Source organism: Dermacentor albipictus, chromosome 8 (assembly GCF_038994185.2).
Source record: "Dermacentor albipictus isolate Rhodes 1998 colony chromosome 8, USDA_Dalb.pri_finalv2, whole genome shotgun sequence".
Taxonomy (NCBI): Eukaryota; Metazoa; Arthropoda; class Arachnida; order Ixodida; family Ixodidae; genus Dermacentor; species Dermacentor albipictus.
Window position 1 is genome coordinate 76,434,922 of NC_091828.1, and position 19,359 is coordinate 76,454,280.

General features: G+C 43.0%; 2 protein-coding genes across 11 annotated transcripts in view; both read right to left on the bottom strand.

Moving 5' to 3' along the window:
* Positions 1-19,359, bottom strand: part of LOC135895916 (uncharacterized) — a 210,004-nt gene that overhangs the window by 46,576 nt on the left and 144,069 nt on the right. The gene's annotated exons all lie outside the window — the stretch shown is intronic.
* LOC135895886 (uncharacterized) overlaps positions 1,162-19,359 on the bottom strand; it is a 29,741-nt gene continuing 11,543 nt past the window's right edge. Inside the window, exons 5-11 of one of the 6 annotated variants that reach the window (XM_065424111.2) lie at positions 14,566-14,652; positions 13,877-14,062; positions 12,844-13,028; positions 10,285-10,606; positions 7,048-7,383; positions 4,840-5,055; positions 1,162-1,634 (exon numbers count right to left, since the gene is read on the bottom strand). In XM_065424111.2, coding sequence (XP_065280183.1) covers positions 1,440-1,634; positions 4,840-5,055; positions 7,048-7,383; positions 10,285-10,606; positions 12,844-13,028; positions 13,877-14,062; positions 14,566-14,652 — 1,527 coding nt within the window. In that variant the 3' untranslated portion in view covers positions 1,162-1,439. The remainder of the gene's footprint in view (positions 1,635-4,839; positions 5,056-7,047; positions 7,384-10,284; positions 10,607-12,843; positions 13,029-13,876; positions 14,063-14,565; positions 14,653-19,359) is intronic. The other 5 variants (XM_070523615.1, XM_065424118.2, XM_065424135.2 and 2 more) reach the window with 5 other exon arrangements.

Genomic DNA, 19,359 nt, shown 5'->3' on the forward strand with positions numbered 1-19,359 from the left:
ATATTATCATGAAATTTACACTGCAATAAGACGGCACAAAGAAGGCTCTTTAGCCGGTGACGGGCTTTTGCTGGCCGTGGCTGCATGTTTTCATTATCAATATACTTTATATATATATATATATATATATATATATATATATATATATATATATATATATATATATATATATATATATATATATATATATATATATATATGACGCTTCGGCCAAGGGGCCAACCTTCGTCAGGGCGGTCCTTTGAAGGCTGGTTTCGCGGAGACAACGTCAAAATAATTCCAGTGTCTTTTTGTCTTTTTCCAATGTGCTTCTGGACTTTTCTCGCTCTTTGTTCTCTCTTTCTTCTTGTTATATGACTCATAAAAATTGGGCCCTTCAGTTTCTTTAATTACTCGTTAATTACATAGCGAGATTCTCGAATCTAGCAGCTTTGATGCCTTCTGATCGCATGTGTAAGTTTAATAACCAGTGGCCTTCACCCAAAAAAGTTCGCGGAGATATGACGCCTGCGGCAGAAAGGATGTTCAATACACGCCGCTAAGGCCGCGAGTGTTGGCGCTGGCTGAGACACCCAGGGCTAGTTCTAGCAGGTAAACATAAATACTGCGGTAGCTCAATTGGTAAGAACATCGCAAGCGTAATGCGATGGCGGGGGTTCGTATCCCACCTGCGGCTAGTAGCTTTCTTCAGCACCCCCTTTCCAGTCCATTATTTATCATTTCTTCAATTAAACTAGTAAGTACAAGCGATTTCTCTTATGCTATGCTATGCTTGCAGTCGCACTCTTGAAGAAACGTGAACCCCACCGAAACGTCAGTACCGTCTTGTTGCTTTTTCTACGTTCTTTAATTCCTTGAACCATTTCTGTGCCGGATCCTGTAATTCTGTGCTTCGCTGATGAACACACACACACACACACACACATATATAATGTTAATGAGTAAGTGGTTGCGTTCGAAGTTGCCATACAGGAAAACAACTAATAGGTAGGCAGGAAAAGCAGACTTCAGCGCAGACTTGCCATTCGCGTAATTAATGCACTGTCAGCAGGTTTATCAGAGAAAAAGCAGACCAAATACGAAAAAAATTTACTCTTCATCCGGCCATCCCGGCCATTCACATTTGTTGACATGTATACACGTCCAATTCTAATGGTTTTTTTATTCGTAATGAAACATTTTGATCACACTTTCTATGTGTAGCAGGCTTCACAATTTCAAAGGATACACTTGTCATTTACATAAAATAACATATCAAGTTCAGAAATCACATATATATAACAAGTATCGGTGGACACTAGCTCCAAGTTCCGACTACGTTCATGTTTCCTTGAAACACTCTTGAAGAAAACAGAAGACAGCAACTCTGTTCAAAGGAAGTTCACTGGCTTGGAAAACAACTCAGCGAGGCTATTGTAGGATCCCCCTATGGGATTCCTTCAAGCTCGCGGGCCTGTCGTCGCGATGGCAGCCACCAAGGACGGACTGCTGGCCTGAACCTCTTCGGCCTCACATTCCCCGCTGAAGTCGTCTAGCTGAGAATCGAACAAGGCCACGGCAGTGTCTCCCATTGCGTCGTCGAAAGCCCGCTGCATCCGCAGCTGTATTTGGTGGGGCGAGGTGTACGTCGCCAACTGCGTAGCCGTCCGAATGACATTGCGTTTTATGCACTCGTCACCTCTGCGCACATTCGGTACGAGCTTGAACAGTTGCACATGTTTTCCGCACAATGCTTATGGAAATCTTGCGCAATGAATATGGAATCGCTATCGATTCTCCTAAAGTTTTACGCAGATAATACAAAATTATTACGAAATCACTTTCGTTGAGGAATGATACAGAACCTTGCACGTATTGTGAGCGTCACGATAGGGAAGCTGCATCGTGACTTTTCTGTGGGCCTTTCTTAAACAACTTGTCCCTAGAAGTGTTGTTTATTGTGAACTACAATATGTGAAGCTGAGCAGAAGTGCAGCACACATTTCATATTATCAATACGTATTGTGCCTTTCTATCGTATGACCTATAATAGTAGCGTTTCGCATCGTTTTTCGTCACGTTATAAAGATAGCTATAGAAACTTACTCTCCGATTCTCCAGCTATATCATCATCTATCGACCACCGCCATAAAGGGTCCTTATGGGAACGTAAGTTCTTGTAATAAGTAATAATGAATAAAACACAACAAAGCTATAAAATCAACCTTCCTACTTGCAGAAATCAGTGTTGTGATGAGCACGGCGAATAGCAAGTTTATGCAGTAAAATTGCAACTCACCCGACAATAGTTATTCGACATTGTGCGATAGTGTTTCACAGCAGAGGCCTATAGAAAAGCGGTTAGAGCACAAGATAATAAGTGTGGTACATTCATAACTGTAATTACTTTCCGCAGCGCTAGTTCTAGCATGTTTGTAGGTGCGTATAGAGCCTTTAGCACATTCATCACTACACCGGTAAATCCTTCCATGCTATCCTATCATTCATAGATAACTGAAAATAACATCATTGCTGCAAGCAATCAATTGAGAATTTTTGCACGGATTTTGTTAACCATTGAGCTTTTGAAAATATGTTGCCTGTCTTCAGTAATTCCAACGTTAGTGGCTAAATGTTTAAGAAAATCGCTAAGAAATCTAAGGTTCTTTCTTCTTATGAGTTCAAGTTCAGAGAGGAATACTCAACTGACATAGCCCTAGTCTCTTTAACTGAGTATACTGCGAAAATGAGGGTAATTTTAGCGGCTGTCTTTAGCGGCTTTCTTTTAACGTGACTGTCTTAAATACTCTCAATGTTCGCTATATACCGATGACTCGATGGTACTGAAGTTATCTATTTGCATTTCAGCCCTGGTAATATAAATGAACTATCATATTGCAAGGGTTTGATGAGTGGCGCAACAATATTAAACTGCAAATGAACCTTATAAAATCAAAATTTGTGACTTTCAGCTTTGGCAACGTCTCACAAATAGTACACCTCCTCTGTAAATTGAGCAGCATCAAATTACCGCGACTGACTATGCAACTACTTATAAGTTAAATTAGACCGCAACGCTCAATCCCCATCATCGTGTTCCATGAGTTAAAAACAAAATGGCTTACGGCAGGTGAGACCTCATCAGTGCACATTCGCATTTCATCCCTTACACAATACTGTCGCTCTATTTGTACACTATCTATTACCATATAAAGTTTGTTGTATCTTTTTGGGGAAACACATATAATACCCATATCAGCTCATGCCAATTCATCAAAAATCAAGCCATCAGGGAACTAACTTAGAACTCTTTCGGTGCTAAGGCAAGAAAACTGCTCATAGCAATAACGTGCTCACCGCATCTCAATTAAGCACGCACAATTTCGGCAGCTTGTATTGCAAGCTAATAAGCAATGAGCTCGCAGTAAAGCCAATTTCAGCAGCATCTTCAATTAATCCTATAATTACGACATTTGAATCTACAAATTTATATTTTGTCCAAAGTGCGCACTAATAAGGTAAATGGACGTTTAATTCCTGCTTAGAATTATTTAAGGAACTGTTTGCTTTTATTGCAAGGGAGTGTTAGACCACATATAAATTTAAACAATAAAATAATATGATTTTATTATTTTGTTCTAATTGCGCACTCTGCATCAAGCGTTATGTTGTTCGTGAGACTTTTCTTCTAAGTTGGCGCCCTTGCTTATTTTCACACACACACACACACACACACACACACACACACACACACACACACACACACACACACACACACACACACACACACACACACACACACACACACACACACACACACACACACACACACACACACACACACACACACACACACACACACACACACACACACACACACACACACACACATATATATATATATATATATATATATATATATATATATATATATATATATATATATATAATTCTTTTTATACTGATGTGCCTTTGTATAGGAATACATCTATGTGCTTTTCTCGTTATGCTTGTCGTTTGCGTATAGTTAATATTCGATATTCAGCTGTACATATTCGCGCCTTTGTCTTTTCTTTACTTGTTACTTTTCCTCATTATATTTGTGTATTTCCCTTCAACTTATTGTCTGAAATTTGTCCGTTTTTTACCTCTACGGTAATGTCATGGTATTGCTTTATATTCTTGTCATCTAGACATTCCTCTCACCACCTCACCTTGACCGGAGGTCTCCATGCAGTCTGACTATGGGGCCACATTTTGTATTTCCTATCTGTCAGAGTTTTGAAGGAATAAACTTGTGTACTTGTAAACTTATCTGAATGTTCTTTAAACGACGTGGCTTACGGTTAATTGGCAAACTTCAGCAATAAACACGTAGTCGTTCATTTTCCTCGTGGTGGTGTACCTTATGCGTGTGCGCTCATTTTGCAAATTTTCTTCTTCCCTTTGCATTGTTTCATAATTAGTGAAATAAACATCCTCTCGAATATTAGACACGATCCGCAATGTGCATGTTCTTTTAATGAGCGTGTTCTGAGCAGTGTTTAGTATAATAAATGCACCGTTCATAGTTCAAAAGCTTCAGTGTGGCGCTGTCCCCAAAAGCGCCAAGAGTTAGCTTGATTATCGATTCGGAGCATGCGCGATGAAATAGGATACCCTTTCTCACCATTTCAAAAGTATATCCTGAAATCGAATGAATCGGCAAGTTGCTGATCCAGCACAGCCAGCCAGTGCATAAGGACTACCAAGCCGAAAGATTCGACACGGACTATGTTTTGCCTTTTACTCCCTGTGTGCCCTTGAGCATTCACTGGCTATGAGGTAAAGGTGAAGGGGCGGTGGTGCCAAGTGACATACTCTGTGCCATGTGACACCGTCAGAATCTTCTACGTCGTGCAAGACTGCCAACGTGCACTCGTCGTCCTTGCTCATGTACAGTTTCTTCGCATGGCACACTTCGGTGAGGCCCAGGTACTCCGATGACTTGTTCCATGAAGTGGCGCCGAATTCCGGCGTTGTCGCGTTGTTTGTGGAATCCAAGGCGACATTAGCCAAAAAGGTGTCCACTCGTGCCTACGCCGACAGAGTGAGACGTGCAGTGTTTGTTGAGCCAGCGCGTTTCGGCAGCCATTTTGACGTCAGAAAAGAGAGATCATTCAAAGGTCACGGCCTGTGGTTCTAAGCACACTAAAGAGGAAAAGGAGTTTAGCTGTATGGTATATTACCTTCTCTACAATAGCAATAACCCACTCCTACCATGAGTTGAGGCCTCATAAGCAAGAGAAAGTGCAAAAATAAAACACACTGGCAACGCCAGCTGGAATCTGTTGCACCAGCTCACCATGACGTCATACATTTTGACAGCGTGCTAAGGCCTAGGTAATATGTAATGATGACAAGGGGAGTAAATTTCATTCTAAACGCGAGCTAAATATTGAACTAAGTGTTTCTAAAACTTGCCATGCTCCGTAAGCATATAACGGTACGAAAACTTTTGGAAACTGCTGACTCCACACTGACGTACGAAGGCTGAATTTCCGGCGCTAAATCAAAAAGAAAGCTATCACTTTTGCTTTGCTAGTTAACCTTTTAAGGGAGAATCAACGAATTATTGTTTTGAAAAAATATATATAGTTTATCAATATAATCTGACTTATTTTTCCTCTTAGTGCCCCTATATCACTTCGCATGAACGTAGTTGCTCATGTAAAACTAAAAATTTTCCACCTGCTGTGTCCACGCGGCGAAAACGTTAATGCGATTTGCTGGTGGCGTGAAGTAACGAGTGATTTCATGTAATAAGTTAGGGCGATATTCACAGCCTACGTTTCAGATCAGAGAAGATTCCTCATAGCTCGAGAACTGATAGTCAGTGAGAGACGACGAGAGGAGGCGCGATAGAACTGTAGTCATGGCGTTCTCTTGTTGAGCCCCAGAGGGCGAGTTCCGTTACCTTAGGAGTGGCAGACAACTAGAACGCTTGTGTACTGCGGTCAGAATTTAGTTTAAGGAACTCCAGGTTACCTAATTTACTTCACCGCGTTGTCAGCGTGTTCAATATGAGCCGGTTGTCACACGAAATTAGAAGAAGTGATTCAGGTACAGCGGAGACACAAAAGTGAGGAAGTGGTATGTCTCGACTGACTATCTCTGTTGTCGTGGCCCCGCTTGCTCTCTCCGTGCAAATCATGTAAACAAATTCCATGTCTGAATACTTCTACTGAACAATATTATGATCTAAGGCCTAGATTCCCGGATGCAAGAGAGAGACACGAACTCAGGGCCAGAAGGATTTGCATCAATCAGAAATAAGCAGCTTTCTTACCACCATAAACAGAGCGTCCCACTACGGCGTCCAAGAAAGCCCGTGAGTTTACTCTTAACATTACTCCGAGTGCATTCAATTTCAGTTAAATTGACCCACGAAGGAGGTCATGTTTTTGTTGAGTCAGCGAAATGGTCACTTTATGCAGCAGCAGTTTAATTAATGGTCTCAGGCCTTCTTTCATAGCTTGGAGTAGTATGTCGTCGTTGCCAGTCAAATAAAATATGACAGTTCTGCGCGTCGTCGTTGGTAAGTGGTTCACAGACCTCAATGCTATCGCCTTCGCTGACAAAACTCTCAAAAACGATATCGGGCAAGGCACAGCGCAAGTCGTCACTGCAGAACAGGTTGCTGCCGTCGCTGTCGATGCCCAGGGGAGCGGCAGAGCTCTAAACACTTTCAAATTTCTAGCTACCGCTGAGAGGATGGAAGGGGGTGGCCGGAGTGAGGGAGGTCGATGGAGTTCTAATAACCCAAACGGCATACATTCGCGTTCGACGTAACCGAGTTGTGTGCCTATATCTATGTATGTTTTTTTTCTCTGGGACTTTCCAGTGGGCTCATTATTAAGCATAAAGCCGACTTTCGGCGCTCGAAATCACGAGACTCCATGGTAACTTAATTTGATTTGCTCGCTTTTTGCAATCACGAATGCATGTGTGAAGGCAGGTGATAAATAAAAACTGCTCAAGCTTTAAAATCAGCGGCGTCTGTTAAGAGACAGTGCCGAAAACGCTCACGGATATACTGTAGGCGAATTTCTGTCTGTGCCTGATGCCGTAGTCCGTCCGCACCCGAAGGAATGCGCTTGCCGCAAACTGGTGGAGCCCGCTGCAGGAAGCTCTGCCATCGCAGTGTTGCAGCTTATGCGTCGTCACCAACACGTACGACAGGCTGTCAAGGAGTGAGTCTGTCAGCCCGTAGCGGCGCACAAGATCCCTGACAGGTGGCACCGTCAGCATGACACCCATATTTCTGCTCTTAAGACGCCGCAGGAACAAATGCAATGCCTTCATGCTCGCTACGCTCTTTGTGTCGCAACTGTCGCGTGGATAGTTCCAGTAGACGTTGACTCCCTGCAAGGTGCACAGACCATTCAATATAGCCGATGAACGAAGAAAGATCCGCTTGTTGGATGCAAATACAGGAGATAAAAATGAAATCCAATCCAGCATAGGTGAAATACTAAACTGCTAATGTTGAGTTAAAGCTAATTCCAGTAATTAGGATGGCAACAGCATGAGAACAAGATGAGCTTCAACTTAGAGTTAACGGATCGTTCAGGAACAAAAACAACAACAAATATAAAATTTACCTCTCCCTTCCAACCTTCTAGCATAATCTTTTCGGCGTACAAAGGGACCTAGGACTACAATAGTGAAGAACTGCATCGTAAGGTGGTACTCCTCACGATTGTTCATAGCTAAGATCTTCCCGGTTTACTTTACGCACGCCGCGAACAGGCGCCACGCCAGCAGACGTATAGAGCTGAACAACTTTTCAATTATGTTAGATTATATTATCTCTACTGCTGCACCTGATGCACTAAGCACGCTCCTGTAATACGGCATCGTAATCATCACCATCATCGTCATCACCACCACAATTTACGAACACTAGCAGAGCGAAGGTCTCTCCAGGCGATCGCCAATTACGACTGTCTAGCATTAGCCGATTCCATCTTGCAGCTGCAAATTTCGTAGTTTCATCACCCTACCAAATTTGTGACGATCCTAGACTTTGCTTCCTCTTCATTGGCACTCACTTTTTAACTGTGATGGTGCGCCCGTCATCTACCCTACGCATTCTACGGCCGGCCCTGCCGCATTTTTTTCTGCTATTGTCAACTTGAATAACGGCTATCCCTGTTTGCTCTCTGATTCAAGCGCTCTCTCCTTGTTTCGTAACATTACGTCCAACATTTTTCATTTCATCACTCTTTACACGGTTCTTGACTTGTTCTCGAGGTTATGTGTAAACCATCAAGTTTCCTGCCCCGTCTATTGCGCCGGTGCAATGCAACGATTGCAAACTTTTCAACGACAGCGGTAAACTGTCAGCTAGGATTTCGTAATATCAGCCGTATGCACTGAAACCCACTTTTATTCTTTTGTAAGTTTACTTCTCATGATCACGACCACCTGTGAGTAAGTGAGCTAAATAAAAGCGCTCTTGCGCCAACTCCAGAGGCTCACTAGGAGATCAGGAATTTTTCTCTTGTCAGGCTTTTGAAAATTACCTTTGTCTTCAGACTAGTAGTCTACAACCCTACTCTTACACTTTCGCTGTCAATGTCCTCAAGCGTTTGTTGGAGTTCGTTCTCATTGTCGCTGAACAGGACCATGCCACTTGCAAAGCGAAGGTTATTCAGATATTTGTTGTCGATCCTTACTCCGAAGCCTTCTCAGTCTAATTGCTTGATTAGTTCTAGACAAGCAGTGAATAACCTTGGAAAAATTGTGTCTCCTTTCCTTCTGACAGGCAATTTTCTGCTTTTCTGGCGGAGCAGCAGGGAAGCTGTAGAATCTCTGTTGATTTTTGCCAAGATACTCACATATGCCTCCTGTAATCCTCAATTACGCAACGCCTCCTTGGCTGCTGGTATCTCTACTGAATCAAATGCCTTTTAATATTCATTGAGTCATATAGAGAGGTTGATTTTACTCCGGACATGCCTGCAATATTTGATTTATGACATGCAAGTCATGCGTTGTAGAATACCCGTTCCTCGTGCCAGTATGTCTTTTTTGTTGATTTAATTCAAGTGTTTCCCAGACTCGATTGGAAATTATCTTCCTGAATATTTTATACAATAATGAAAGCAAGCTAATGCGCCTTTCGTCCTTTATTTCCTTAACGCGTCCCTTCTTGTGGATTAATATAGTTTTGGCATTGTTCTAACTATCTAGCATACTGAGGCATTGCTTATAAAGAACGGCAAGCTTTTCAGGCATATCTACTCCATGTTTGATTCAATCGGCCGTTATTCCTTTTCCTGTCGCTTTTCTTCGGGAAATGTCCTGCGATCGTCTCCTAACTTCATCGCTAGTGATAGCAGGAGCCCCTGCATCCTGTTCATTTCTGCTTCGAAAGAAGGTAGCGAGGCTCTCGGTGCTGCAAAGGTGAATATAAAAGTCCGCACTTTTATTATATCATCGAAATTGCAGGTGGCGTTGTCCTGCTTATCTTTCGGGGCATATGTCTTGCCTTGTCGTAGGCTAAGTTTTCTTCTCACTAATTTATGCTACGGTCATTTTGCTGCTTCTTCAATCTTTCCGACGTTATAATTTCAAATATCGCTAACTTTTTTGTTGTTTATGATCTTTGAGAGTTCAGCGAATTTTGTCTCATCTCTTGAGTTAGACGCTGTCATGCTTTGTCGTTTCTTTACTATGTCCCTTTGCTACGTGGTAGGGCTTGCGCACTGGTCGCCTTGGTGCCTTGCCTCCGACTTCAATTGGTGCTTCTTAAATGAGCCTAACCTGCCGTGGTTTCCCTGGGGCTATGGTTTTGGGCTGCTATGCACGATGGCGTGGTTAAAGTTCCGGCCACAGCTGCCACATATTGAAGGGGGCCCAGTGCGAAAACACTCGTGCACTTGGAGTTAAGCGCACAATAAAGAAACCCAGGTCGTCGAAGTTATTACTGAGCCCCCTGTACGACGTGGCTCATAATCAGATCATGGTTCTGGCACGCAAAACCACATAATTACATATCCTAGTTATCCTAACTATCCTATCAAATATCCTAGTTACGGTTTCATTCAATAATTACCACTATTTTAACTTTATATTCCTGTTCTAAAGCTGCATTTCATTCGGCAAGCTATGGCAATTTCGAGTACGTAGAGCGCTTGATGTCAATACATCGCAGAAGAAGTGTGGTGACGCAACCATACAGCTGCTTTCGAAGAAAGCATTGCTAGGGCCCCTTCAGAGTCAGGAAGGTCAAAGGGGTTCACAAGTGGCGATGCTTACGTGGAAGATGCCGTTGAAACGATGGAGCGAAACCGTGACGGACACTTGCCAGTCTTCGTTAAGCAGCATGCTCACGTAAGCTTGGCTGTCGAAGCGCTGGCCGCCGAGAGTCACATATATGGGCAGGCTGCCGTCCCCCGCTGTTCGGAACTGCTTCGTGTGGTCCACCAGCTGGTTGAACTTCTCCTGGTCGAGGGCGAGTGTGCCCCGCCGGCCCATCCTATGGTCTTTGGGCGTGCCAAGAGACAGGCTTTCCCACAGAAGAACGGTGCAGTAGGATATCGTATCGGTATCCACGTATCGCTGCCAGAGTTCCTGTGTCCTTCATAACAATATCGCAAGAAACGCCAAGTGCTTAAGGCAACTAGCAGTGATAAACAGAGTTACCAAATTATAAGGACAACTTTCCTTACTAGCTGCGAATTGGGCTGTGAAGCAACGACGAATTGATGGCTTAAAGCTAGATTTGTCCGTGTGTGTTTCTTTTCTTTGCACACGCAGGGTGGTACCAAAGCCCACTTTGCCTAGTCAGAATTCGCACACGCAGTCAGGTATTCGAGCCCGCAATTTGTTGCTCCGAAACAAAACCAAGCATTGGCGTTTCACTGGTGTCGCCGCATACATTCGCTACAGAAAGCACAGAAAGGAGCCATGTGAAAAAATAGTTTCCAGGAGAGAGCATATGGTTGGCTGCTTGAATCGTTGCCAAACAGCCAGGAAGCGGTGGCATCCGATTCAGCGGTGTCATCCTGTTTGCGTTTATTTTACATTTTGTGTATCTGCTCTTGTGGCATTTATGCCACTCAGCAAGACCCAAATAAGTCAAGCGCAAGTTATAATAAATACAGAGCAGTTTACACAATGAACCTCCTTAGTAAGGCAAAAATAAAAAATAAAACGAGCTTGCGACAGCTTTGCTGCAAGTCATTACGACCATCTCGCAAGTAGCATTTCAACCAAGAAGTAAATTCCGTTACGCTTGTCGAAGTCACCTCGTGGTGCTCCCAGCTGCTTCATCAGCCCGCTGCTGAAAATCTTCGGTTGCTTGGACCGAGCCCAGAAAGCATGCAGTATCGCAGGCAACGTCAACGCCTTCAAACTTAGTGAATAGGTGCTCCACACGGCTCCAATTTTGGACTACATTTATTTTCAGTTTGTGTAGATTTGTCCAAATGCATTTTCCTCTGTGCCCAACACATAGTTTACTCTCTGATAACAGGAAAATCTTTACATCAAGTTAGGTATTCAAATACAAATTGTTTGTTAATAGACTTAGCGAATATCGAAATATACATGCTTTGGCGCTAAAAAAATCTTAAATATTTTTGGACGTTCAGATGAACATTGCCGCCCGTATTTCGGCATGATCAGGCGAAATTGCATCTACGTGCTAACCAAGTTCTTCTAAAAAGTGTCCCCTACCTTAGTACAACTGCTCAACTTCACCTTACTTCCACAGGCCAGAACTATTGTTGCGGCAATATGTCATGACGTGTCAAAAACCGTTCACTTCAAGTGCCACCACAAAACATTCAACATCAAGCTGTATGCACCATCACTTACAGTGCAATGCACTGGTCAATCCTATTACAGACTCAGAACATTTGCCATTTACGGAGCCTGTTGTTTCCAACCTAGGCATTGTGACTTACTTGAAAATTCACAAGTCCCAAATTTCGAGCGTGGTACAGATAATTTGCACCGGTATCGCAAAACAACCAAAAACATCTGCTTTTCAGGGTTCTTAGAATTCCGAAAAAGCAGGCAGGTTAATCCTAAGTGATCAAAATACAGAATGTGTTATCACCTTATGTTGAGGCCGCGATATGTTTAACAGCTTAGAACGACAGGAAGGTAGACAAGTTGGCTGAGAGTGATATTGCGGAAAAGTACAGGCGTGCAGGGCACGAACACCAGAAAATCACGAGTGGCACGTGTGTCCTTTCCTTTGTGACTATGTTTTCTATGTCTATATTTCAGTACCAAGTAGCTAATGGTTAATAAATGGTTAAGGAATCAACATGTCGCAAAATGAATTTTCAAATTTTTGCATTCAGGTCAATTTGACCATTATTCTCCCATTCTTTGCTGCCAGTATTTTACCCACTGCATTTTTTTTCTCATTCGAACATGTAATAACATTCTTTCACGATTCTGGATCCAACCAAGTCACTCCATTGTAGTCGTAACTATATTTTGCAACGTATTATAAATGTCCAATGAGAATTTTAATGTGAGTGTTGTCTGATCGCACAATATGCCAATCTTAAATCAGGTAAATAGTTATATTTAAAAACTATGTTCGTTGTGCAGTTCAAGTAAATCAGAGCTCCTAGAATAAAAAAGCTTTGCTGAAGATCTTTTACACGAAATAACTGTGTAAATTAGAAAAAAATATTTTGACTCATTCGTAATGTGTTTCAGAAGAATTAATTGAGTACGTGAAGGGACGGGTTGACGCTCAGTTGCATACGTACGCTACTTTCTAGAATTCGGTATGGTTGAATTCCGGTTTTTCAATGTTGGGGTATATTGAAAGTGGCGCTCAAAGATTCTCACCCAAGGTTTAGGACGCAGATAACCGGTCGGACGGAGGTGGCCGGTCTCCGGCGGCCGGCTGTCGAATAACCTGGCGGCAAGGGCGCGCTGTCATTGGACGGCTGCCAGTCCTCATCTTCAAAGCTCGGCAACTTGCTAGGGTACCCGTTGCACATAACTGTGTCATTCACATCTTCCACACAAGCCTGTTCGCAAAAGTAAGAATGAAATACTGTGGTTTCGCTAAATGTTCGAAGGAGAGAGCGCAGTAATTATCCTAGCACGATGGTTGGTAAAATCACAGTGTGTTATACCCTACTTCTCTGTACTGCCAAATTGTCGTGGAGCACCAAATCGAACGACGCTCCACCAATGAGCGAGAAGACGTGATCAGCCACTGCCATAAAAAAAAAGTGTTTGACCTTATCTGATCTGCCCGAAAGAACAGACGCTCATTAAAAACACTAATCGCAGCGATTGCTTGCAGCACGCACCATTTAGTCTTGCCCTCAAAGAACGGCGTTTTATGCTTAGTTGTGAAGTCCATAGGTGACATAATAGTTCGCCAGAGATTCCGCCTGGTGTTTGGTGCAGTGGTGAGTTCATACAACAGGTGAGATTAGTCTGGCGATCGAGGCCGGCAACTTCTGCCAGTCTCAGCATATGGTGCCTCTGAGTATTTTCACAACAGCTTTGATTGAAGCACGTACTGCATCGCGTCACTCATAATGGCACGGTCGTGAAGCACATGGCGAAAGCAGCCTAAATATTATAGTCATTACATTGACTTTCTCGTGCATAGCTTTTGGTACTTTAGACCTGCTCATTCCCAAGGTAACGTTAAAGTGAAGTGCGGAAACATTCGTGTCATGGAAGCCAACAGTTTGTAGATGTATATGTGAACCCATTACGGTTCACGTAAACGCGTGAAGCTCGACCGCTTCCTGACAGACGCAGTTTCACACAACAATGGTTCTTAACTCTATGCCAATAAAGCCTTATCCGGAAAGCGTTACTGTGGAATTATGTGTGATTCAAGCGTGTTTTCACTCACCATTGGGGCTGTCACGTTCATTTTTAGACGAGCCGCGTCGAAATCAGAGCGCCTATGTGATAGTATCAGTATCGCCACAGGCACGATCAAGAGCATGAACAGCGCCGTGCTTAGCACCCAGGCATAGTATAGCAAGCCGTGCGTTCCAATATCGCTGGTCTCTTCAGCGCTTTCGTCATCTTCATCCTTGTCGATTATTTTGCAATTAAAAAGAAATCCATTTGCATTGAGTACCGCACTTGCTCTCGAATATTTACACAGGTGCTTACGTGATATGATTGTACTCTAGAGTGAGGTAAGCTATTTTGAGGCTTTTTTTTTTCTCCTACGCAAAGATGAAACTTTTTATAAACGAGGACTTAATCAGTAAGTTGCAGGTAACTCAGCTTCGCTAACTTGCTGCCGTGATATTATCAGAATAAAATATAAGATGATTTTTATATGCCATGAAGATTCGGAGAGCTTTAGTGGCGCTTGACGTGGGACGCACACACACACACACTGCTTAGCATGGGCAGTAGCACAAATTTGTGGTCATCGGTAACGTTGTATTTCTGTTTCCTAAACGTGATGTCATTCGCCTCAAAGTGTTTATCTGACTCCAGAATGGCTCCCACCAAAGATTGCAGCCAAATGTTTTGCAAACATGCCGGATAAGGGATTGCGAAAAAACACAAAAATTTGCTTACTTCGCCGGCGCTTTCAACGACTGTGCTGCGAACTGGGGCTGTCTGATATGAAGGAGATTCATTGCCCTCCTCGCCGGCTGGTGCTACCTGGTCGTTTAAAGAGGCATAATAAATATAGAGCAAGAGATTATTAAACATAGCTCTTCGTTGATTGCTGCTAGTGACTGAAAACATGGTCTGGCGCACCGATAACAGCCAAATGAGGCGTCTCCTTATAACTGACGTAAATGTTCTCGAAATATTATATAGCTTTCATTTTGTTTTCACGAGTCCGTCAGCCAACGATTACAAGGTTACATTTTAGGTGAATTACCTAAAGAATGCAACTGTTAGGTGCAACAGCCACTGTTAAGCAGTCAAAGAAAGAAAATGGAATGAATTATGCAAAAAGATTAAACAGGATGGGATGTTACATAGAGCCGAGTATACTGCATCTGAGGTCTTCAAGCCAACTCAGCTGCTTCCTCGCAGGATAACGAGGCAGATGACGCTACTCCACTTGAAATTTGATCAAAATCACACTTTATTCCCCTCCGAGTTGGAACGGACGCCAGGCAAGAATCTACAGTGGGTAGCTTGACTGGGTCTGCGCTCCTGGTTATATGGCATATGAGTCCAATAGAAGACAGGAATAAGAACTATGCAGAAGTGCACTAAAGACCGCAATGAAATGTTAAGACACAAGTGGAATGTAACGCATTCGATAGTATTTCCTTGCGTTCAAGCTCTACAAAGGAAATGTGAGCCCACATGTAGAATATTCGGAATTAAACAAAAATCACAAGAAATACAGGGTGCCCACATGAAACCTCCCTGATTTGAAAATGAAAAACCAAATGATATCGAGAAGCCTGCGCTTTGTAGCATCATGCAAAGTGAAACTTAAAAAAAAATATTTTCGAAGCGATTGTTGTTGTTTTTTGTAAGGTGCTGAATAAATTCCAAATGTGACACCTAAAGATATAGCCTAAGGTGTGCTGTGGTATGCGGAAACGAAGTCACCCATAGCTGTGTAATAACATTTTGTGCGTGAATTTCTACGCAAACCACCAGACTTTTTGAATTCATTATTATGATGCCACAAACTTCAGGTATCACTATATCATACTTTTCTGCTTAATCTTTAAATCAGGAAAGTTTCATGTGGACACCCTGTACAAAGCGCTAAATACGCCTCTCACAAAAAAAGAAAAAAGAAGATATATGGTCGTGTGAGAACTCACTTGATTAAAAAGTGCATTCGTTAGATTAAAATGAAAGAAAAGGAAACACGAAGATCAGTAATTAATGAAATAAAGAATAGAATTTGCAATAGTAGCACATTGGTAATGGAACGTCATTGTGTATTTTTGCTTTTTCATATAATCGAGCTGCACGCTCATAGGGTTCCCTCTTTTTGTTTCCACGGTTACTATGCAGGAAGGCCCGAATTTCACGAAGTTTGGAATCTCCGCGAGCTCGGGCGACGCCCTCGTATGAATGAGCAATACCAAGAGAAAGTTCAACCCTCGGCACTCCTGCAGTGTCATTGGCTTCTCTAGACTGACTAATTGTTTATCATTACTTGGGCTTTATTACCTCATGGGGAGCCGAAAACGGATACACGTTGTCAAAGCATGGTTCCCGTCTTTCATTTGTTTATCGTTTGTTTATCCCGAAGTGCAGTTACAGAAAAAAACATAATTTAACGTATTCGAAAGAAACAAAATGTTGACGTGGGAATGCACCGCGCCTGCACCATTCGCATTCGACGGTGGATAGACAGATAATGCCCGAAAGAGGAGATACGCCTACGATGCACCCCAGAAAGTTCCGGCAAGCGGCTTGAAGTGAATGTTTAGCTAGACAGCTGGACAGTCGTGCTATTGCGATATTTTGCTGGTAAGAAATAAGGGCCACATGCTCATAGCATTGCCGAAATTTCAATGTTTGAAACAAGAAAGCGGCTTGCGCAGGGTACGCTCGCGTTGATACACGTGGTTTTATTTTCGCATATCATTGTCTGCAGCTTTCGCGCGTTCCGAACTATCCTTGTTCGCCGACTGCCATCGAACAAAACTAAGTGAGCGACAACGTTCAGACTACCTACATAGAACCCCCGATCGCTCAAAAGTCCTGGTAGGCAATTCTAACTGCTTGTGCACCCACCACACTTGTTTTTAAATACGGTACCCAGTACGCTAAATATTTTTTTAGCACGATGTCAGAATGGGAGCGAGGAGAACGAGAGATATATGGCTATTACAGCAAGGCCATGGTTGTTTTTCTTGTCTAGCGATTCTTGGGCGACATTGTCAATGGAAGCACCAGCAATACGTGATGACACAACCATCGCCCGTCCTTTTCTCAGTTGCTTCTTGACGCAGAGCTGTGCTTCCTGCCTACTTCTTCACCCAGCAGTCTGTTTTGCTTCCATACAACTGGACAGAGTGTTGATTTCAAAGAATGGAAACCCTGTCTAGGAATTACAGTGGCCAAATTGGCGAGGCTTATTTGCAAGAACGGTCTATCGTTAGCCAGTAAAGTGTGTAAGCAATTGTTGGTTGGCTTGGCCAGCGCTTCTCTTATGAAGCGTCCTAGCGCGCGAATTAAGTGTGGATGTGGACCCAGACCGCAGATAATGAAGTCATTTCAAAGGAGCACGGAGATTGCCTTTCCGACTTTTTCTTTCATATTTTTTTGCGTTGTATGAAGATCTTACAGGCATTCAAACCCTTGAATAATTACTGACCAGCTTCGAAACACTCATAGTAATTTAAATTTCTACGAGCCTGCATTGGTTTCATCTGGCGGCAGGCGTAGATGTCAAGTCGTCGTGGCACAGATGGTGGTCATGCGGGACGTACTTAGCGACGTTCTGACACACGTTCAAGCTTGCCTGGTCTGTTTGCTTTCTTTGCTAATTCGCAACATCTCCTTCCGTATTCTCGCCGCCATTGTCGTCCGCCATATCCCTAACATGTTCGGGTGAAGTGCTGGCTATGCCGCTTTTGGTCGTTCACGGACAAAAAAAAAAAATGTTGGTACGATCGTCTCGAAGAACAACAGCTTTGTGCTTTTGAACCCCTGAGGACCACTTTTTCGGCTAATGGTGGTCAGCGAACGACGTGGTTCGCATCCACCGCAAGCACAATGTTCAGCCATTACCAGCACGTTGTATTGCTCGAAAACCATGGTGCTGGTGTTTCTGCACGTTCCGGGCAGCCCATGAATTTGAGTTTTCATTTTAAAACGTGTTTGCTTTAGAATGTACACCTTTCTTTTTAATTATAATGGTAAGCTACCAGTCCGGATGTGACAATGTCTGCCGAGTGCGCTCCAGCTCATTCTTATTCTTCTGCAAATTTCCTTCTTATGATCAGTGCTCCCTGTGAGTAATTGACCTAGGTATACCTACTCCTTCACAGACGCTAGAGGCTGAATGGCGATGCTGAACTCATGTCACCTTGCTTTGTTATTTACAATTATCTTTGTCTCCTGCATGCTAATCTTCCACTTTACTCTTACTTTCTCACTGTTAAGATCCTCAATCATCTGTAGTAATGCGTGTGCAGTGTTGCTGAACAGGACAATATCATCTGAAAACCGAAAGTAGCTGAGATATTCGCCGTCGATCCTTACTTCTAAGAATTCCCAGTTTAATAGCTTGAATACTTCTTCCAAGCACGCAGCGAACAGCATCGGAGGAGATTGTGTCTCCTTGTCTGACCCCTTTCTTTATTGGTGTATTCATATGTTTAATATGGAGGATTAAGGTAGCTGTGGAATCTTTCTTCATATTTCCTAAAATATTGATGTACGCCTCTGTATTCGTTGAATATGTAATGCCTATATCACTGCTGGTGTCTATACTGAATCAAAAGCATTTTCGTAATCTGTGAAAGCCATATTGAGAGGCTGATATTACTCTGCGGATTTCTACAGGTTCTGTCATATGTGGCAGAAATTTGCAGACTGACAAAGAAGCTCGAAAAGAAATTAAGGACCGCGCAAAGAGCGGTGGAGCACAGGATGTTAGGCGTAACGTTAAGAGGCAGGAAGAAAGCGGTGTGGATCAGAGAGCAAAGAGGGATAGCCGATATTCTAATTGACATTAAGAGAAAGAAATGGAGCTGCGCAGGTCATGTAACTTGTACGTTAGGTAGCCTATGGGCCAATATGGTTACAGAATGGGAGCCAAAACCAGGGAAGCGCAGTCGAGGACGGCAACTAGGTGGGGGGATGAAATTAAGAAATTTGCAGGCGCTACATCGAATCGGTTAGCGCAGGACAAAGGTAATTTGAGATCGCAGGGAGAGGCCTTCATCCTGCGATGGACAAAATATAGCCTGTTGATGATGATATTAATTTTAAAAGTCAAAATGATTTGCCCAAAACATAAACAGTGAAATATATCGGTGGGAAATTAATAACGCTGCTAAGTAGACTATGCATGTTTTTATCAACACCATCTTCCCATGGTAAGAAGATATGATGAACGGGCACTGTTCCCAGTCGGAAGCCCAACGCCGATGAATAGGACATCGGAATGCTATTCATTGTTGTACTTAAGTTCGGTAGTCTCCTATGATGTAACAAGGGTGCGGAAGAGTGTAGCAGTTTAGCAGGCAAGAGTGCCAAAACGTTATGATGCTATGCTCGTACCTCACCGCCTTGGGCGTAATGACGTCACTAAACACAGCTGGCAAACTAAACAGACACGGTCTCTAGAAAAGCTATCATGGTCATTTAGTTAGGGTGCTCTGACGCATGTCATTACTTTTTATTCTTTGAAGATCTAGGACTTCTACTTTA